The sequence below is a fragment of the Artemia franciscana genome, chromosome 11, assembly GCF_032884065.1.
Source record: "Artemia franciscana chromosome 11, ASM3288406v1, whole genome shotgun sequence".
Taxonomy (NCBI): domain Eukaryota; kingdom Metazoa; phylum Arthropoda; class Branchiopoda; order Anostraca; family Artemiidae; genus Artemia; species Artemia franciscana.
In genome coordinates this window covers 17,945,216-17,967,947 of record NC_088873.1, presented here as the reverse complement: position 1 = coordinate 17,967,947, position 22,732 = coordinate 17,945,216, and the positions used below count along the sequence as shown (strand labels likewise).

The following is a 22,732-nucleotide window of genomic DNA, read 5'->3' as shown; positions in this document are numbered from 1 at the left end:
AGCAGCCTCTTTCATATACGAAGTAATTTCTGGTCGTTTTAAGTTTTAATGTCGCTCCTTACTTTTAGTTAAAAAACTTGTTTTTTTATTTAATTCTTTAAAGCAGTGGGGTCTTTGGAATTTGTCTCGGGCTAGCAGCCCATTTATCTGGTAAATGTTTAATTTTCGAGAATTGTATTCCGAAGACTCTTCTAGAATAGCACATTACCGACCACTCCCATTCAAATGTTCTGTCAAACTGAACACAAAGAAAATTTGAAAATTAAATCTTCAAGAACAAAATTGTACCTTATAAGAATAGCTACTCAAAAGTACATGTTCACTCAATATTTTATTGAAAGAGGCCCAAAAGATTCTACGATAATTACAGGCGAAAGAATTAAACCTTAATGTTGTTGACCAATCTTCAGAACTAATCATGTATCTGGACAATATCTTGTCACTAGTAAATATTCTTTATATTACAGGAAACCATCATATTCATTTAGTTTGTGATAATGTTTCGAACAATGACTACATGTTTTAAGAATAAATGGGAATCAAAGACTAGATCTATTCACGAACTAAAATGATCTATTTACGAGCTATGTTTTGTAGCTTGTCTGTCAGTTATTTTTACATTGATTCTTGCTTTATTTTGGTTACTTTCTACATTAAACAGAAGGAACTCAAGAATTTTATTTTATTTCTCAATTTTGATTTTACATTGATTCTTGCTTTATTTTGGTTACTTTCTACATTAAACAGAAGGAACTCAAGAATTTTATTTTTATTTCTCAATTTTGATTTTACACTGATTCTTACTTAATTTTGGTTACTTTCTAGATTAAACAAAAGGAATTCAAGAATTTTATTTTTATTTCTCAATTTTGATTTTCCTTTTTCTATCTTGATGATCTGATTAGTCCGCTTCTCGTAGTTTCAATCTTAATTTTTATTCTTCTTCAGTTTGCTGAAGACACCTTAATGATAACAGGCGAAATATCTACGGTATATATTTCCCCTGTGAAACAAATTACCCGCAGACCCGATCTTTTTTTCTCTTTAGAATTTTTTCATTGTTGTTAAGTTTAGGCTTATATATTATACTCGCGTCGTATTCATAAAATTGTAATAAGCTAATTGCTATCAGAGGTATCAATCCATGGAAATTGACAGAGGAAGGCGGGGGGGGATATCTGTCCCTTTTTCAATTATTCAATTCAAATAACAAGTAAGGTATTTTTTCATAAAAATACCACAAAAAGGTATTTTTCCAAAGTCTAGGGAGAGGAAATAATCTTGAAGTGAGGGGGGGGGGGAAATGCCCTATCCCAATTAACACTAGTCGCTTGCCACGAGTAGAAGCATATCATGAAGCAATTGATGGTACCACAAATCTTTCTATAAAAAAAAAAGTTTGACCTTTTCAATACTTACATAAGGAGTAGGGACATTGGATCAGTACCCTCTCAAAAATACTAATATTTTTCCAATTAATCCTGTATTTCTGATATTCTCCATGACGTTCATCTACATTCCAAATTTCTAAGCTACCCCCCCCCCAAAAAAAAAAAGAACAAATATCACCTAGGCGACAGATTTTGAACGCATGTACTTTACAAATAAAGACAAAAAATATTTATCGTCAGATACCAATTTAAAAAAAATTATAAGGCCTATAAGACTAAGGCGCAAAAAAAGGAAAAAAATGCAATTTTAATTCCTTTATACTTCATATATTTAAAAGGGTTGCATTCAAACCAGAATAGGGAACAATCTACTACAAATTTCTTCTAAAATTTATACATTTTTCTTAATGCAACTCAAGGTGGAATAAAAAAAATATGTCCAATTCTTTTTCTTTGGCATCAATAGCTTTGAAGCGTATAATTTCTACCACTTTTCTACTTCAAAAGTCTAAATAGGAAAAAAATACAGAGAACATGATCCTGTCTACAGTACTTACCCCAGAGTCCGCAATTTCACGGATCATATTGATGATATCGCATCCTGGCTGCAGGACGTAAATAGGGTCAAGGGTAGATGTTCTAACGGGGTTGAACACGTCGGGTTTCATTTTCAATCAGACAAGACCAAGAACCGTTTCCAAAAACTTTAGCAGGTCAGATAGTCAACAAGTTCAGTGAACCTACAAAAAAAAAAAAAAAAAAAAATGACACCTCCCCTGTTCATCTAATTCAGCTTAATACCAACGCGTCACTTTTCTGGTAAAAAAAAAAATAAGCAAAAAGATGGGGCATTAAGGAAGAATGAAATAAAAGTGCCAAAGGACTCGACATCTCAGAAGCGTTTTAATATACTACGTAGTGTGTGCAAGCCTATGTGCATACGTTGAGTTATATGAGAGATAGGAAGTAAAATAAAAAAAGGGGAAAAATGGATAAAAAGAAACAGTCAGACTGACTACTACCCAAAAGAGGATTTACAGCCCGATCCATTTGGAACATTTTCAGGGGCATCGGAAAGGACAAAATTCAGCGAAATACCAATGCGTTACTTTTCTGGTAAAAAAGAAAAAAAAATAAGCAAAAAGATGGGGCGGTAAGGAAGAAAGAAAAAAAGTGCCAAAAGGACTCAACAACTCTAAGAAACTTTTTAAATTTTGACCTTTCACTAAACTTTTTTTTACCTGAGAAGCAAGAATTTATGCAAAAACATAAACGAGGTCTTCCATAAGTTTTCTTCTATCGGTAGATGGATAGACAAGCCTCTTGTTGCGATGTATTCTGCTATTGATTCGCTAGCAAGATCCAAACCATCTTTTCTTTCGTTTTCGCATTCATGCCTGAGAACATTTTTAGGATCAAACTAAAATCCTAAACCTATTCATTTGGTCAATTGCTATAAATATTTGGTCGTGATTAGCCTAATACGTCAAGAATTACTTACTTCAACTAATATTTCATTTCAGACATCAAATTAAGTATTCTTATATTAAACTTTCTACTGTTCAAGCAAAAGAGGGGAAGTATTTCAGGTCATGGCTACGTTTATCCAGAAACATACGAGCGCCCAAGATGAAAAAAAGGTGTTATTTTTGACATTCTTTTCATTTACATCAAAAATTGTATTAAATCAAAAAATTCTTGATGTACAAAATTACGTGGGAGGATCTTTCCATGGAGGAATTTATTATGGGGGAAGGGAATTTCCATGAAGATGGCGCTGAATTGCTCAGCATTATTTAAAAAAACAATAAGAAAATAAATAAATAAAACAAGTTTTTTCATATGAAAGCAAGGAGCAGCATTAAAACTTAGAACAAACAAACTATTACGTATATGAGGGGGTTCGTCTCCTCCTCAATACCTCGCTCTTTACGCTAAAGTACTTTTAGTAATTTCAGAAGAGCTATTTATTCTAATTAAACGGCCTTTGTCATTCAGGGGTCATTCGGGCAACTAGGCCCCCTCCCCCACCCTTTTTTCTCAAAATCGTCCCATCACAACTTTGAAAAAGCCATTTAGCCAAAAATAAAATTAATATGCAAATTATGTTTTAATTATTCATGTATGGTGAGCCAAAATCAAAACCAGCATTAATTCAAAAACGTTCAGAAATTAAATAAAAAAAAACAATTTTTTTTACTGAAAGTAAAGAGCGGTAAGTACTTACGGTAAAGTACTTTTAGTAATTTCAGAAGAGCTATTTATTCTAATTAAACGGCCTTTGTCATTCAGGGGTCATTCGGGCAACTAGGCCCCCTCCCCCGCCCTTTTTTCTCAAAATCGTCCCATCACAACTTTGAAAAAGCCATTTAGCCAAAAATAAAATTAATATGCAAATTATGTTTTAATTATTCATGTATGGTGAGCCAAAATCAAAACCAGCATTAATTCAAAAACGTTCAGAAATTAAATAAAAAAACAATTTTTTTTTACTGAAAGTAAGGAGCGACATTAAAACGTAAAACGAACACAAATTATTTCGTATATGAAAGGGGCTGCCCCCTCCCCAATGCCCCGCTCTTTACACTGAAGTTTGACTCTTTCTCACAACTCTACTTTTTAAAACAATAAAACTAGCGTAAAGAGCGGGCGTTGAACAGGGGACTACTTACTTTCAGTTAAACAAAAAACTTTTTTTAATCTTATATAGCATCGAGGATCATAAACACATTATCAAAATTGACAAACAGGCAAATAATACAAAAATTACGAGGAAAATACAAAATAAAAGAAAACAATGGAGAAATTTGTGAAGACAGTAAACAGCTGATTTTTTGCTAATTATTAGGATGGGAAGGAATTTATTTCATCACGATTTTTGTACTTATGCACGATTTTATTTATAAAATAATGTCTTCGTCATTACTTAGGAGAAAAATCGAGTAACTCATGAGATTCTGGCAAGGAGACCTGAACCCTCCTTCCAACATTTTTGCTTTTCCTCTGAAAATCCCTCATTTCAGTTTTTTTCCAGTTCTTACTTATCAGTTTTCTCCCTTGTCTTATTTCGCCAGACTATAATTTATAGATCGTGCTTTATATTCAAAAACTGTCCTTTAGAACTTTCGTCAATGAACCAGTTTTGAGTGCGTTCCTGAATTCAATTCATCACTAATGATCCTTAATTAAACTGGGAACATAGTTCTTGTTCAAGAAATTTATTTTCTATCCAACTTTTCACGCTGAATTCAAATTTGGAATCACATCCTTTTGTCATAGCCCATAGTGTCAATGAAGTTCTAAAATGCTTTTCACTAATCCGGAAAGGTGTTTTGCCAGGTCATTCAAACTTCAGGAATCGATACTAGAGTCTAGGAGACTGACATGTTTTAAAAGACCCAACACCGCCCCTATCGAACTCGAGGACGACACTGATATTTCAAGAACTTGGAAATTTGTTGCTAGGTGAACAAACAGTGCTTTCAAAAGGGTGTACAACTCCAACAAGGGTCCGGGGAAGGGCTTTCTGGCCATTATCTCCATTCCTTCCCTACTTGCAGCGTTAAAAAGACTCGAAGTAAATATGTCCTAATTTGTAATGAAAATTCAAATCTGGCTTAAGATCTCGTTCAAATCCTGGGAACCGCCATGCTAAGGCCTACAGTTCAAAACAAGCCTCTAAGACCTGAAAAATGTATTGAGAGCCTCCAAGAAAGGAAGTGGCAGGAGCTTCCCTACTTAAATGGCTTTGAGATCCTGTCGTAATTTGAAAAAAATAATGGGATTTTTTCAAGTTGGGAGAACTTAGCCTGCCTTACCTGGGCTCTCGGTTTGGGCTGGGTTGTTACTTTAACTTGATCTTGGAGTTTTATCTATATCTGAGTTTTTGTTCATAGCTATGAGCCATTTTTTAGTTTTTCAAACCTTGTAAGTACGGAAGGAGTAGTGGCATGAGGCTGAAAATACCCTCTGTGCCTACATTTGAGCTGCAGGTTTCTTTTCTAAGGGTTGCGTTCATACAGCAGAGTGAGTTTTTTCCATGTTTCTGAAGTCAGCACCCTCGAAGGGAGGAAGAGGTTGAGTTAGGAGCTTGAAAAGAAATATCGGGCCCTAACTTGTATTGTATATCTGTGTCTAAATCCTATTCACCTAGCACAGCTACTTAAATAGTATTCCAAAAGCCAATCCTCTACACTTCTGATAGACATCTTTTTCGATGGTTGTCATTAATGACAAGAAAGAAACGTAAGAAAGTACCAATCGGAAGAGGTTGCGAAATGTTAGAACAAAGTTCGAGAAATAATACAATCCAATCAAATAGCTTCTCATCATCTATAAAAGGTATTTTCAACCATCACCAAATCCATTTGAAAGCAAACATTTTAGCAAATTCTGGTTTCTTGTTCAAATTATCAGCAAATCTCAGGAAAATGACATTGGAATTATCAATGTAAGATATGAAGGAATTGTTCAAAAAATACATCTAGAGTTAGTAGAAATTCTACAATCAGCATAATCTTTCGAAAAATATATATATATTGTCAACTTAGTTTCGGTTCAGTTTTACTAAAACATTAGAGGGCACGCTCCATACTAAACTATTTTCCTTTTGTTCCATACTAAACAATTTTGTTTTTCAAGACAGAAGAATCAAAACCTCTGGTTCAGTTTTTGACAATGGTCGATTTAAGGGTTCACTTTTTACCTAGATCCACTGTCATTTTCTAGGAGTTTCAAGCTCTTTTCAAAATTCCCAAAAATCTGTTTTCGCAACGAACTTATACTATTATGATAAAAATGTATAACAGTTAGCATTACCTTAATCAAACAATTTCTCTCACTAGATCGTTTTTTAATACCTTTTAAACTTCCGGTTACTATGGGCTGTGGTTCACTCTTTCCTACATTACAGCTATTGCTGCAACCCCGATTAACTAATCCCCGAGTAAGCTCCACCCCACTTTTATGACAGTATCAACAAATACATACCCTAGCACGAGCTGGCTGGGAGCACCAGGAAGTTAAAAGCAATTGTGGATTGGTGATAACAAAGAATAAATTGAATCACTGAAAACAAACAAAAAGATGGCAAGATTAAAATAAATAAACAATCTATGCTTAGACTAATATAACTATAGACATATTATATGACATAACAAGATACAAGAGTTCATGCACATTCTATTTCAAGAGATTCTAGAACAATCTAGAAATTCTACTGCAATCTAGAAATTCTATTACAATGCACCCGGCTGACTGACCGTATTTCAAATAGTAGGCTGTATGGAAAGTGTGGTTCAATCCCGCTTTCTAGGGCTATAACGAGAGAAAGGTTGATATGGCTTGGGCACGTTCTGCGGATGAATGATGACAGATTGCCGAAGATTGTCCTTTTCGACCAACTGTCTAGGGCAAGACGGAAAACAGGTCGTCCGCGGTTAGGGTAGGAGGATGTCATAAAGAACGATTTAAGGGAAATGGGAACTTCCGGGGAGGATGTAAAGACGGAGGCTATTAGATTGGGATAGAGAAGGAGCGTGCATAGCTGCGTTGGCCTCGGGTGGCTGGTGCTGCGGTGAGTTATCAGTAGTAGAAGTAGGAAAACAAGGTAGAAATCTCGGTGGTGATACTATAGGCTATACACTATAGACACATCAAACTGACGATATCAAGTTAATGCGGCACAATGAGTGTTGAAAACATTCTAATTTCTAAAAAAGAAATGATAGCTTTTCTTTTATCATGTTTGTACCCTATAGTATTACAGTAAGTAGCTTGAACCTATATAGTAGCTTAGTAGCTGAAAGAGGTTATCAAGTCCCCAATTTTAATTTTAGTGCTACAAAATAAGAAGTTTGGTATCTTCTTTTATTATGAATACAAGCCGAAACGGCAAGATTAGGGCTTGTTTTTCGTCCCCTCCACTCACTCGGGCCTTCAACCCCGCAAGCTAAGCTCAGCAGTTCGACCCTTTGGCCCTTATAAATAGATCAAACAAGAATATAAATTGATCAAACAAGATAGTTTGATCTTGTTATTCCTAGTATTTGCTTAAAATCAAGGGAACTGTTTTAGTCCAAAATACAATCAAGTAAAAATTTTGTGAAAGCAAGTCAATTTAGAATTACCGAAAAGCTACACTAGGTCTCCCAGTTTGAGTTCTGAATGCTAGGCAATGGCATATTCGCTCGTAAGGATACATATAGTCCATAAGAAATAGACGGTTAAAAAGGACAAATTTTTAAGTTTTATTTATAAAACTGATTCGATGGAGGCTTAGTAAAATTGAAAAACAGCGGTTTATATTTTTACATCTGCTATTGGGGAGGTGAGTCAACTGATCTTTCTACAGGTGGGCATGGGTTGCCTTAAACTTCAAAAAATATGCTTAAGCCCTAGTATCCCCAACTACCATGAGGTTTCAGATAAATATAGAACGAAAAAGAAAGGCTGAACTCGCGTCACCTCCCATAGCTTTCTCTTGTTCCTAAAGATAACTTTGGATATGTCTTATTGCAAAACTAGTCCAAGTGTAAACTACAAAAAATGGCATTTTTTAGACGATTCTTTTATTTATTACATAAATTATTTCAAAAAATTTACATGCAAAGATAAAAATTAGATAAAAGAGGAAGTCAAAATCAATAAAACAACTAATGAGATATTATCAATTTGTCCATTTTCTTTTATACTTTTACTGTATACATCAGAAGAGAAGAATTTACCTGTTTATGCCAATGTCAGGTTCGCTGTCGTAACCACGGAGGATCCCGGTTTAGAGCAGAGACCCAAATACAGCTCTGCGCCCGACGGTATATGTGAAGCTGCCCCGAGTTGCAACCCTATAAAGGAAAAGAACATAAAAAATGATCACCAATTTTCAAATGCATAGTTATTTATTTGCTGGAATATATAGCTTTGTAGCTTTGAATAAATTGGAAATTAAGGTATTTATGTCTTATAGCCACCCCACTCAAGAAGTGAAGTTAGGTTAATCCTAATGAAATATTACACAATAACAATATTGTGTAATAATTTGGGCTTTATATTTACACATTAACGGGGGGTACAGTTTTGGACAGCACCCCTAACCTACCCTGCCCCATAATGTACAAATATTTAGTCCAAATTATACAGTTCCAATGCATTCTGTGTAAGTCCAATGCATTGTATCATCTGTCACTTGGTTTTGTAGCTATGAAACCGGTTTTCTGAGATGTAACCTAAGCGTCATCCTCATATGAAGGGCTTGAGTGGGCTGGCTTTAAGACAAAAGTACCGAAATTAATTCTAATTGAGCCATAAATTTTGTGCCATGCAAAACTCACGCTACCAAACAAAAACAAAATTAGGAAATTTGTTACAAGATTATCCTTCTAAGCTAACTAAAATAACAAAATCCTTGCTTCATTCTTACCAGAGATACTTTATTTTTCATTAAGTTTCGTAATCACGGTGAATACCCCCCCCCCCCCCCCATTGATATAATCCAGGCCAAACTTTAAGCTTGCCATCTTTTTCTCAATTAGGCATTTGGAACCAACTATAGAGAACTGAGCACAAAAAAAAGGCAGAAATAGCCACACTTTTTGATATGCTACAAACCAGGAATAGTAGAAGCCTACCATTAGATTCTTTATTTTACGCTATTTCCCAATATATTGGTCGCTTCTCAGACAATACATCCCCCTTTGCTGGTCTCAGGTGTCGCCGTAATAATGATTCTGCGTTACCTGAATCTTGTGACGTCATAGATTCTTGTTCAAACGGGTTTCTGCAGTCTCAACTTAATGAAATTCAGCTTCGCCTGAGAAAATCACTGATTTTCTCTGCAAAATTCTTGAGTGTGTTCTGAATTGAATTGAATCAACTGAATAATGAACAAATACCAAATACTTCATTAAGGTGTACCTGCATCGTAGTTTGTTTAACGAAAGAACCTAACTTTAGTTATTGAGTGTGTTCTGAGTAATACACAAGTACCTATGTAATTTAGGCTATGTTTTCAAATTAAGGGGGGTTACCCCTCCCCCTAATATGCAAGTATATAGCTCAAATTTGTTTATAAAGTATTATATTTTCATCATGTTTTGGTATTTTCCATTAGGATTATCTTAACTTCACCTCTTGAGTTTTGGCGGTATAATACATAAGTACTGGTATTTAATGTTTTCTGAGCGGCCCGCTTCCATAATTTTGTTACTAAACTTATATTTTCACCATTTTGGAACATTTCAGTATGAATATTCTGAACTCAATTCTCGAGTGTGTACTGGCTAAGGTGCCTGGCTAAGGGAAGGACCTATGTATTTTCTTTTTGTGTTTCCGTTTCTTGGTTTCGTCACAGCTAATTTAAGTTACGGGTACAAGGGTTGAAACAAGAGTGATCATGTAAAAGGAAAGGGAAATATATAATCTGGGCTAAATATTTGCACATTTGCAAGGTTGGGTTGTAAATGTGTTGAATACAATTTTTGGTAAATATAAGACTGTACATATTATTGACTTACCAATAAAGTTTCCATCGCAAATTTAAATTTAAGCACTTTTTGACCTAACCCAACCTAAACTAACCTTATTATAAATAATTTTGGCACTGAGAAACTGTAGTATTATTTGGTCAAAAACGACCGAGAAAATGGCGCTGAGAAAACGCAGTATTATTTTGTCGGAAAACGACCGATAACTCATACTTTAATTGAAAATTTGTCATTTTTAAGGGCTCAAAAACTGGTTAAATATGAATTTTGCGATAGAAGCGATTATTTTATTCGTAAAGAGCATTAAAAAAGGTATTGGTAAGTCAATAATATGGACAGTCATATATTTACCCTATTTTTCTGCATATTATAAAGCAAGAATTGTTTTCCTAACATGTTTCCTTCTTACCAGCCGCAATTCTAGACTTACGCCTTCTTATATATTCCTAAGGTTTTCTCTGTAACTACAAGGTCTGTAGGCCTACTTGTATTTGTTTGGCAAATTTTTGAACTGGCAAACCACAAAATAATTAATATAACCCATAGTTCAGAGCAGGACATCAATTCAACTGTTACCAAAAGTTGTTTATTTTTATCTTATTTAAGACTAAAGAAGGGTCTATTCTTCTATAATCTTTCGGGGTAAGTATATCACAGTTCATATTATTGACTTACCAATAAAGTGAACATACCACTCAAAACGACCGATAACAAATACTTTAATTGAAAATTCGTCATTTTTAAGAGCTCAAAAAGCGCTTAAATTGAATTTGCAATAGAGGCGATTATTATATTCGTAAAGAGCATAAAAAAGGAATTGAGGGATATGTTCACTTTATTGGTAAATCAATTATATGAACTGTGATATATTTACTTCTTTCGGACTTACAAGCAGCGGAAGAGTCGAGTTATAGGGCCAAACCCAGCTTCCCAGGCCCTCGCTAGAACCGTATGTCCGCTGCAGCAGTTTTATCGTCATAAGACACAATTTTTGACGTACGTGAATAGTCCAAGAGCCCTGAAGGGGTGCTCGAAAACCCCTACGGTCGCTAATACTGGTTGTACATCTAATCCCCTAGCTCAACCAGTTTCTGAATTAACGGAAGTTGTAATTTTACCTATCAATTAAATTACATGAGCCGATGTAAACTCGTAAAATAATACCTTTAGCCTGCCTAAGGCTTGGAGCCGAAGAGTTCCCCAATATGTAGTTGATCACACAATGAACAGAGAAGAACTGACGAAAGCTTTGCCGCAAGAATTTTATTCTTTTCAATGACAACTTTTCAACCAATAAGAAGGGAGTTAAGATGGCGATAATCAGTTTGGGGTTTGGGAGAAATGATTCACTTAAAGATTGCATTAAGCTATGCATTTTATCAGGTGGGTAAGATTATTTCTATGATTTGGATAGAGGTGCCATTTTCATTTGTCTTTGGAGAAAAGGTTGACAGGAGACTGGAAGACTATTAAAACTAAAAAATGAGGGTAAAATTCTAGTTAATTGACTTCTTGCTATCTCAGAAGGGGCTAAGGTTAGGAAAATGAAACTTTCAGGGATGGGTCTACAGGCTAAAGTATGTCCCGGGAAGGTGTTTTGAAGTACCTACCTCCACTCCTTCTCCCTCTAGAGGGCCCTGACCTTTGATGACCTTTAAAAATATGTGTCATAAAAGTGAAACCTTACAAAATAGATCTTCTGCTTAATTAAAGTACAACAAAATTTCTTTCAGCTTCATAACTTTGCTCAATCCCATTTTATAAGGTTTTAAAGATATGCAAATACATTTCCTAAATTTTGAAAAAAAAAACATTGATATGGCTCAAAATTCTACTCAAATAACAGGAATTGCATTTTTGGAACTAAAGGCAGTCAAAAGCAACTAGTACCTGAAAATTAAGGTAAAATGTTGTTTTGTCAAAATTTCAATAGGTTAGACCTGTCATGTAGACAAATTTCAGGGCCCTCTAGAGGGATAAGGGGTGGTGGTGGGTACATCAAAATACCTTCCCATGACATACTTTAGCCTGTAGACCCATCCCTGAAAGTTTCATTTTTCCTAACCTAAATCCTTTCTGAGATAGCAAGAAGTCAATTAACTAAAATTTTACCAAAATGAGCTTATAGTGCCTCTAACCAGGACCCCCCCCCCCACACAAATCTAAAATTTGAAAAAAATAATCAAAGACAAAAGTACACAAATTCCTGAAAAAGGAGTAATCAGAGTTTTCGACATTAGATACAGCAACAAATTTTGTAAAACCAGATGTACAGCTGGAGGGCCCGAGGTATCTCATTTTGCAAAAATGTATCCAAAATACTACAGAACTTGATACCGTACTGTCAATTCTGTCAATTTTTATTTGTGCTTAAACAAAGATCGTATAAATTCTGATTTGTAGTTACAAAATACATATTTGACTAATTATTGTCTTCAATTACACTCTTTTTTTTTTCTCTAAAGACACGTTTAAATGTATACATTTAAATCTGAGTAGATATGTAATAACATGTAATAATAAAGGAAATTTGCTCATTTGTGCGCAGAGGTATTTATAATCTTATTAGAACTTTCAAAGTGATCTCACTTTCTAAGTATTTCGTCAAAAAAAAATTGACTAAGTTCTACTGTACTGTCTAATAAAAGTACGTATCCTCCAGTCTTGAAATTCTTCTTTTTCTCGTACCAGGGAATTGCTGAATACGTGCCTACATAGTTTGTTTATACAGAAGGAACAGAGGTAACCCAGGAGGCACATACAAAGAACAAAAGTTGGCTCAGATCAGGGGGGCGTCAATCTGAGGGAGGAAGATATTTGACACCTAAAATTTTGAAAATGAATTCCCCCCACCCCCGAATTTTCGTAGATTGACACCAGTGGCTCAGACGGGGGGAGGGACATTCAGACTTGGGGGACTCATGACGAGGGCTCCATGGAGTATAGAAATTTCCAAGATTGTTTTCATAGTTTCTTGCATTCACTTAAAACTTACTTATTTTTGTATTTTATCCCATTCTGGACCCTTACCTGATTTCAGACCCTCTATAAAATAAATGCATATGCAGGCCTATGTCGTTATTCTGACGTAAACAATTTCCGACACTTTCAACAGATATATCACAGCCTCGTGAATTGGAGTGATTTTATTTATTTATTTATCAATATATCAAAGGGTAAGCAATATTGCTTGTTGCTATAGAAACAATACAAGAAATAAATTAATTAGCAACACTAACAACACTTATAAATGTTAAAAGAAGAAAGAAAAAAAAGAGCAACTCATATCCGAAACTCAATTCGTAAACTCAAACAAAAATTAATTGGAGTGATTTTCTAAAGAAAGTCTTGAACTTGCTATTCCAGTTTAGGCCCCAAAACTTCCCCTGAATGAAGTTTGCAAGGCAAAACAAGCACAAAAGCACATTTGTGAGTTGGAAGCTAGCAGAAAGGGGGGCTATTTAGAAAAGGGGGCTAGCAATTCGATATTCATCGAATTGCTTAACAACGGGAAATTATACGAAATACAGATGTTAATGAAGAAAATGGTAAAAAACATGTAAAAACATGGTAAAAAAATGGTAAGGACCCCGACCTCTTCCATATGCGGCCAATATTATAATTTCTATTATACTAAACAACAAATGGTAAGTACATGCGTTATTTAATCTCAAGTTCCTAAGCCCTTGTAGAGTTAACGGTACATATCTGTTAAACAGAACATTCTCAAGCATTAAGTATATTTTGCTCGATTTTAATATCAAGGAAAACCAGTTCCACACCAACAAAGACAAATGACTTGTCACAGAATGCATTGGACTTGTATAATTTGGGCTATATATTTACAAATAAGGAGAGGTTTGGGGTTAGGTTGCTTCACCCGCTCCAGTCTCCCTAATGAGCAAATTTATAACCCAAATTATATTATTATATAAACTAAGCATTTTTTATAAAGTATTTCATTATGACTATCTAAATTTAATTTTCGAGGGTGTTCTGTTTAACAGACAAGTACCGAATTAACTGTGTGATGCAGTGATTATGCTTCCAAGTTCCTACATGTTGGAGAACTTGGTTCGAATCCAGGGAATAAATCTTCGAGTGGGACTAGCAACCTTAGAAACTAGTATTTAGCAAGGTGGCTGTCTATGTCCTCAAACTCAAATGGTGTTTATATTTCAACAAGATATATTTCTAACCTTAAGTTGTTTGCATCCCAAGAGTGAGGACGATAATTCCTTCGAATTTTCCTTCGAGATACAAAAGTCGAAGCATTTAGGCTCGGAGACAGGGGGGGGGGGATAATTGTCCTCCGCCAAAAAAATTTGCCCATTCCTAGATTCTGAAATTCCCTTTTTCGTATCTTCATTGAAAACAACTTTTTGGAGATTTTCATAGAAGAATTGAAAAACAAATTGCCCCCCGCCCCCATATTTTGAAAATTATATTCTTGCCCCCATCCCCCTTATTTCCGTGAATTGCTACCACTATTTGTAAATAGATGGATTCTACAGTCGCCATTGTAAACCTAATTTGCATTTTTCAATGAAAATACCAAAAAAGCCAATTTTTAACGAAAATACGAATCAAAATCAAGGAGAATATACCCCCTAATTGCAACCATAATTACAACACCCCCCAACTGAGATTCCAAATTACTCCCCCCTCTCCGCCATATTCCCGTGAACTGACCCCACCGTCTTAAATAGATTGATTCTACAGTCGCCAATGCATACCTATACCTTAACTGGATGCGCATGGAATATCCGGCTGAATCTAGTTTCCGTACAAAGTATAAAGACAGCGATCAATATACTATTTCAGCAAATATTTGTAGCACGTGCTAGATAAAAACGTGGTAAGAAAAAAAATCCCCAAGGAGTAACTCCAAAGAAGCATTAGGCACTAAGCGATGTTCACTGTCAAGCCCACTTACACAATTAAATATATGCTGAAGTGATCTGAATTCGATTTGATTTCCAAAGAGGACACATAAGTCCTTAGGAGGGGGGATCTGAACCCCTGATGAACTTCGTATGGATAATTTTTTTTTCATTTAGAGTCAATTAGTCACGGGAAAAGGGTAATGGTTGAAAAATTTTTGTTTGGGACTTGGGGACTTGCAAACTTGACTTCCGTGCTTAGCAAAAGACACTCGCTTATGTCAATAAACAAAGTTGTTGGCAGGGGCGTCGTTGGTAGCCCCCCAAATAATTTGGAGAAAAATAATTATGTAGCCCATGCCCCTTGACTATCAGGATACCCCTTCCAATAAAATGCCGAAGCTAGGCCCCTGGTTTGGGTGCCAACTGCCAAACATGACTCAATTAATAAAATGATGCAATCCTACTCAATAAATGCATCATGAAGAGTAGCTCAGGTGGGCTCCGAAGTCCTCTCCCCCCCGAAAAATTCTTACGACTTATCTAACAATTTTTTAATTGATCTTTTTTTATAAATCGAGTTTTTTACAACGATGGTAGAGACAAGTAGTATAGTTTTCTCTATAAATATAACTTAGAGAAAAAAGTATTGTCTCTGATGGTTATGAGTGAATATTAGTAAGATAATATAGTCTAGGCTATATCTAATTTTTTAAAGAAAATGTTGTATGTTATTGTTATTTAAATAAAACATCTGCAAGATTTCCCAATTTCGAAACTCAATCAGTGTGAAGTCAGACAAGACAGTTTAAGAACTTCGTTTGGTAAGTCTTCAGTTTTTCACGGAGCTAGATAAGAGTGAATATATCAATAGATGCCTTTTTCAGGCTTTTTCATAATTCAATAATCCCTTCTGGGAGAAATTATATTAGTCAACTTAACCTTACCTAGTTTTTTAAAGAGCCTAAAACCCCTAAAAAATAAATAAAAGCAAAACTGACGTCCTTTTGAGGTGTTTCAGGCTCTGTAAAAATTTCTGCAAATTTGTTTCCGTAATAATATTTTACATTAACGAAAATAATATTACCATCCCATAGCCAGCTGAAAATGGCAATTACTTCTCACAGGCAATTTTTCTAAGAAATACATTTCTAAACTTTTGGTTATTATATGGGCCGTTTAGTTTTAGCCCCTTTAAGGGCTCAAAATATAATTTCCCAAAGAAACCATTATTGAACTATGAAAGAGCATATAGATTATAAAGAGCATTCAGTGATGTATTCAATCTCATCCTAGCTAAATTATGTGCAGAATTGCAGATTTGCCCATCATTTTTAACATGCTATTTTAAGGTCAAGGTAATAGCACCGATAAATGTATTACAGTTCATATAATTGACTTACCAATAAAGTGAAAATACCACTTGATGCCTTTTTTTATCCTCTTTACCAATATAATAATCACTTCTATCGCAAATTCGAATTTAAGCACTTTTTGACCCAACCTAACCTAACTATAAGTATTTTTGGCACTGAGAAAATGTAGCCTAGTATTATTTTGTCGAAAACGACCGAGAAAATATAGTATTATTTTGTCGGAAACGACGGATAACTCGTACTTCAATTGAAAATTCGTCATTTTTAAGAGCTTAAAAAGTGCTTAAATTTGAATTTGCGATAGAATCAATTTGTAAAGAGCATAAAAAAAGACATCGAATGGCATATTCAAAGTTTGAAACTAATGTTTTAAGCCTTTTTTATACCTCATATTTTGGTCATTTTCAGAGCTCAAAAAGTGCTTAAATTCGAACTTGCGGCAAAAGCAATTATTACATTCGTAAAGAGCATAAAAAAGGCATCAAGTGATGTGTTCACTTTATTGGTAAGTCAATTAAATGAACTGTGATACATTTACCAAAGCACCTACTAGCCTAATACCGAAATATCAACTTTTAATTCCGGATTACAATACCCCAGAGTCTTGGGAGACAGGTTCTAATTCACCTTACCTTTTCACTTGAATAATACTTGCCAAACGTTTCTCAGAACACGTCATGTTTACTCAATTAAAGCATGGTGTTTCCGTAGCAACTACATTAACAAGGAACATTAGAGCCTTACCCCTTCCCCACCCGATAATTTATAAAAACTAGAGCTTTATTGACCAACAGAACTAACCCATTAGCCATGGTCTTTTAATTGGTAAATTATTTCTTTTTTCTTGCTAGCCAATGATTATAATTTTACATAGTATCATGACTACAGTGATAAAGAAAAGGCAAAGGTCTAGAATTGGGTCCTAACCTAAACCCTTTCCGAGATAGCAAGAAGTCAATTAACTAGAATTTTACCCATAGGCCTACTAATATATGAAGACTGATTAAAACAAAAGATCAAAATGGGAAAAAACAAGGAGATATGATTCATTGGTACATGGTGCATATTATAAAGTAAGAATGTCACCATTTTTTGGTGAATTTCTGTATATAAACTAAGGCTATACTAGAACATTACAGATGGAATGAATTGTCATAAAACTAATTAATCTATAAACATGAGCATAAAATCAGCAGTCTAAAAGTGTCTCTTATTGTTCTAGCATGTCTCCTTCTAAAGAGGCCCTGTTCTAGATCTTTACCAAAGACAGGATTCCATGGGTGAGAAACCACAATGGCGTCTCTAGTTACGCAAACGCTCTAAATAACCAACACAGGGAGCTCCTTAAGGTAGTATAAGCCTTCTATAAGAAAAACAAACATAAAAGAAGGCTAAATAATATTACATACCTTAAAAGGTTGGCAGCTGGTGCTTATTTCCTTTTTGCGAGCGATTTTCAAAACAATTTTCCAACCAATATGAACATCAAACTCAGTAGATCCTCACTCTTTGGAGTCTGTCCAGTAACTGTGCCGGAAACGTGTTTCTAGCACAGTCTTGAATTTTTGAGACATACAGTGGCGACGCCAACAAGATAATGAAATTTTCTTATCGTTTTTTTCATCCATTTTTTTTCTACGCTTTCGTGAGAGCGATATGTGACTATTTAACTAATGATTATCAGCCCAAGGATACATATTTTGGCGAATGTCAATGACGTTTTGACATGCTGTCCATGCGTTTTAACTTGGTACTTTGACACCAAACTGGAGTAACTATTTATTTGAGAACAGTAGCGTGGCTAGAACGAGGAGGTATCCTTGTCCTCAGTCACAAAATCTTTTAGGTAACATTCAGTTATATTGCATAAAAAACACAACCACTTATATAATGAACAGGAGAAGGGGGAGGGGTTGAAATTATTCCTGGGCACAAAAACGTATGTATCTACACCTATGTTGATAAGGACGCCGCCAAGTTATAACCCCTATTTTCCAAGTTTAATGTTTTCTGTCTAATTTTTGCTGGCACGCCTGTGAAGATTAGACAGTCTTTGGGTAAAATAAATAGTGTAATATTTTTTTTGAAATATTACAAAATCTCATGATAGATGTGGGATTTTAATACTGCAGGAGAGGGGTTGCCAATACCCCCCTCCCCATCTTTTCCTCCTGTAGAATCCCATGGAAGGAGACAAACATATGATGCTCCGCTATTCTTCATTCAAGCAAATGTACATGGCTGGATTTAAGCCTTTGGCGCTCCTAGGCCCAAGCGTTTGTGCCGCTCCGTTGTTGCGAGATTTTCAGGAAGTCTCTGAGAATTCGGCGGTAGTGGGGATAGTGGAACAGAACGCATTGATGAGCCAAAAGTAATGAAAGAGAGAGGTGGTACCGAACTCTCAGCTGCCATTCTGATTCCTCTTAGGAGGAGTCAGACAGTTTATACGTGGCCACGGAATTCCTATGTTGTTATAAAATCATTTTTCTGTAAAAAAAAAAATGCGACATGGCAGCTGAGCGTACCCGGCACTTTGACGATAAGTAGCATTGGTCCAGTTTTTTTTTTTACGAAAAGAATCACTCAGTGATAATTTATAGCACCCCCTGGCATTGTGTGGCCCTAGGCCCGGGGTTATTGGTAAATCCAGACGTGCAAATGTCATTATAATATGATACTGTCATTACTATACCATATACTTATAGTTTTCAAAGCTGATTATCTTGGTTAATACAACATACTATATAATAAGCATAAGCATAGACGTCCAAATGAAGGAGCATCGGCTACCCCAGCGTCGCCTAGAATACTAGAAAAATTATCCAATGTGCGAATTTCAAGACAATTTCTAGTCTTATAAAAAACTCCTTTTTAAAACTTTAGTCTTCCTTGGAATTTTTCCCTTCATTGGAAAATATTTTTGAAGTGACTTTGAGTCTAAAAATCCAAACAAATACCCAAGTCACATGGAACTAATCGGGACATCTACTCGAATATTGGAATTTCAGTTCTGAGCTTGGGACCTTGGGAAATGAATAGCCAACACACTAAGCATGAGCTCAGAAGTACTAAAAAGCTATATCAGTTTCTCCCGGTTTCAGACGTCTTACTACCACATGGCGCCACATTTGTGGCACCATTAAAAGTGAATAGTTTGGGCCAAATTTTTGGAATTTTTTGGAAGATTCTTCCAATCAATGTAGAGAAGAAATTCATCCTCTGGGATCCTCTCATTTGGAATAATACATTTGAACTAAGCACGTAATATGGATGCTAAGGGAAGTAAGGGCCCCTGTTATTGCAGAAATATTTTTATTGTAAATAAAAAATACGTTTACATTACACTATTTGGTTCTTAGGGAGACACCTCAGGATGAGTATGGTACACATGGAAAGTCTTAGACCATTGTTTGCTAGTTTTTATCTAAAAACCTATTTATGTTGATGAGATGTTGAATTATCATTTTTATTTGCTGCTTTGTTTGTCACAACGGAGCGGTTACTTTTATGTAATTAAATAAAAAAACAAGTTTTTTTAAATGAAAGTAAGGAGCGACATTAAAATTTAAAACGAACAGAAATTATTCCGTATATGAAAGGGGCTTTTCCTCCTTGACACCCCGCTCTTTGCGCTAAAGTTTTTTATTGTTTTAAAAAGTAGAGTTGCAAGAAAGAATCAAACTTTAGCGCAAGGAGTGGGGTGATTTGATGAATTTGATGAAACTTATATATTTAAAATCAGCATAAAAATCTGATTCTTTTGATATATCTTTTAGCATCGAAATTCCGTTTTTTAAAGTTTCATTTACTATTGAGCCAGGTCGCTCCTTACTACAGTTCGTTACCACGAACTGTTTGAAAAAGACAGCAACCGCAAGTGCTTTCCATAAGAAACTGAGATTCGAAAATAGATTTTATTTCAAAGATTTTTTTTAATAAAAAAAATATTGGCAAAACTTTAGTTTTATTTAATAAAGAGGTTAGTAAAATATCATTATTTAAAAATATTTTTACTCGCTTTTACTCTGCTACTATACCTTGTTTTCTATGATGACAATTTGGTAATGGAGAGCGATACTAGATGGCCCATAGATCGTCCCATTTCACCATTTTGTCACACATCATTACATATAATTTTCAATTGTTAGAATTTTTTTCTTTATGTTATAATTAGAATTCCTAATTATCAATGTTTGAAACAATGTAATACTAATGAATATTGAAAATGCATAATATACAACTGTTGAAGAACACGAACAGGCTTTCAATCGTGGTCAGAATTGAGGAAAAATATATCTGCTGCAAAAATCACAGAACTTGAAACAGTAGTTGTTATAGCTTCTTTTTGCTTGTCATATGAATATAGCTGTAGCGTAGTTGTTCTCTTTTTTATTAATTGTGCGCCCTTTTGCATAGAGGGACTTGTGCCGCAGGATAGGCACTTTGGCATTTGTTTTCATTTAATGATCCAATTTAAAATAGTCTACTGTATTTAAATTTATTCCAAACATTGCCAATTCGGTAAGGGTGCAGGAATGCACAGGAATACCGTTCCCGCTCTTGTTTTCGACGAAGATATCCGTTATTAAGACAAAAAATATATTACACCATTTTACTGCTATCAAAGGAAGCTGAATCAATCTTAGTTTGAGTCTTTGTCTTGGGATAAAGAAAAGGAAAAATTCATTGAAAAACGCCAATAATAATAGATGCCATTGCAATACTATGTGCAAGGCATTAGTAGAACACATCAAGCGCTATCTATATTTTCTTTAATATGCTTATACCTTTATAACATATTTTACGCAATAAGAGGAGGGATTGAAATTCCGGATAAAAATCAATACTTAAAAGAAAATTCCTGGCCAAATTCATGTTTTTGGAGAATTAGTAGGTTGATAAAGCGGGGAAACTTTACAGAAAGAATTGCAACTTGTGGGAAAGAGCTAATAAATTGAACATATTCGACTTCAAAACCGCTATAGTGATCAACAACCCCCTCTGTGAACTAATTTTATAAGCACCCCTTTTTTCCTGTCATCAATGGCCACCAATTTTATATTCAACTTGTGGAAAAAGAAAACTTTGTTTCTAATACATGAACAAACAATGTTCAAAAGAAAAGGGTTTTTCTTCTCTTTGCGACAACTCTTGGTTCTAAAGTGTTGAATTTAATCCTCGATATTTTTCAATTCTTATGATGATACGAAGGGGAGGAAGTTAATCTAGTATAATTCACTAGTGATGCCAATCTCGTCTAGTCAATTACTCATCGTCAAATAAGCAACTGTTAACATTTATCAACTAAACTATTTTCTTGTGATTTTGTCTTGTTTTTAAAATTTGTTAGGTAAATGTTTAGTTTCGTTCCAAGTGCTCTAAGCTGGAAACTATGCTACGAAAGAGCATAGTTTGCAGTTTAGAGCACTTAGAAATGCTAATTCTAGAGGCGCATCCATTTCTGGTTGAACCTCTTCCTCCACGAGGCAAACTAAAAATGCGTAAAGTGGACTTGCTTACAGGTAACATTACCTATAGAGCGAAGCATATTAGTCTATGAGCCCCGCGGGCAGCGGGGTAAAGTCTGCATTCTATATTTATTTAATAAGCCTCGTTTGAGGTTTTTGTTTTTGAGTTTTATCACTCTTTGTTGAATAATATAGAATACAGACCTCACCCCGCTGCCCGCGGGGCTCATGGACTAATACGCTTCGCTCAAAAGGTAATGTTACCTGTAAGCAAGCCCAATTTACGCATTTTTAGTCTCATTGGAGGGGAATTTTAGAAACCTAAAAAATGGATCCGCTTCTGTAATAATGACAAAGAAACAATATGCGATGATCAGAATCTTGCTATATGCAGTACGCACTTTAGAGCACTTGGAACGAAACTAAATATTTACCATCTTTCGATGCACACGCTTTAAACAGGGTGCGATGGAAGGAGTGGTTACCAGTGTGTCAGTCTTAGCCAATCTGCCACTATAACAAGTTTATAATAACAGTGTAATAACGTTAATTGCATTAACGCACAATGAAACGTTAAAATCTTGATCACTTGTTCAGTAAAACACTGTTGTAATAGAACAATAAAATATTGATTGGGGATCACTAGTTTAGTGTAATCTTCAGTGTATCCCATCCGGGCTTTTACCCCTTACCCATCCAGGAAAAGTTAAATAGGCTCAAGAGAAAGATGAAGTGCCATCTATGTTCACTGATGTTCTTAAACAGCACAATAAAACGTTAAAGGTGATGATATGGTTAGTGTGTAGATGTCTTGGGCTTTTAATCCCCCCAAAACAAAAATAGAGGTTTTTGCTATAAACAGTCGCAATTATGACATCATATACTCAAGACTGTCAAATGAGCAGTTCTAGCTCCCCCCCCCTCCCAATGCCTAACAGAAACAATATCATTCGACTAGCATTCCATAAAAAAAATGAACATTGACTGAAGTTACGGGCTTTTGAACTTTTTGTTTATTACGGATAGTTTTATTCGCCACTACCCCTATCCCCACTTTCTACTCAGAGCTATTGCGCAACATGTGGGTTTTAATCTTTCGGTTAGAAAACATTTTTTTTTTCTGAATAAAATTGT

The 22,732-nt window shown here is 35.1% G+C and overlaps 1 protein-coding gene across 4 annotated transcripts in view; it reads right to left on the bottom strand.

Annotated features, from left to right (window-relative positions):
* The window catches only part of LOC136032908 (ornithine decarboxylase-like), a 36,360-nt gene extending 18,647 nt beyond the window's left edge, over positions 1 to 17,713 (bottom strand). The window contains exons 1-4 of one of the 4 annotated variants that reach the window (XM_065713354.1): positions 17,540 to 17,713; positions 8,117 to 8,233; positions 6,381 to 6,458; positions 1,949 to 2,131 (exon numbers count right to left, since the gene is read on the bottom strand). In XM_065713354.1, coding sequence (XP_065569426.1) covers positions 1,949 to 2,059 — 111 coding nt within the window. In that variant the 5' untranslated portion in view covers positions 2,060 to 2,131; positions 6,381 to 6,458; positions 8,117 to 8,233; positions 17,540 to 17,713. Of the gene's footprint in view, positions 1 to 1,948; positions 2,132 to 6,380; positions 6,459 to 8,116; positions 8,234 to 11,035; positions 11,160 to 17,539 lie in introns of those variants that run through there. The other 3 variants (XM_065713353.1, XM_065713352.1, XM_065713351.1) reach the window with 3 other exon arrangements.
* Between the last annotated feature and the right edge of the window lie 5,019 nt (positions 17,714 to 22,732).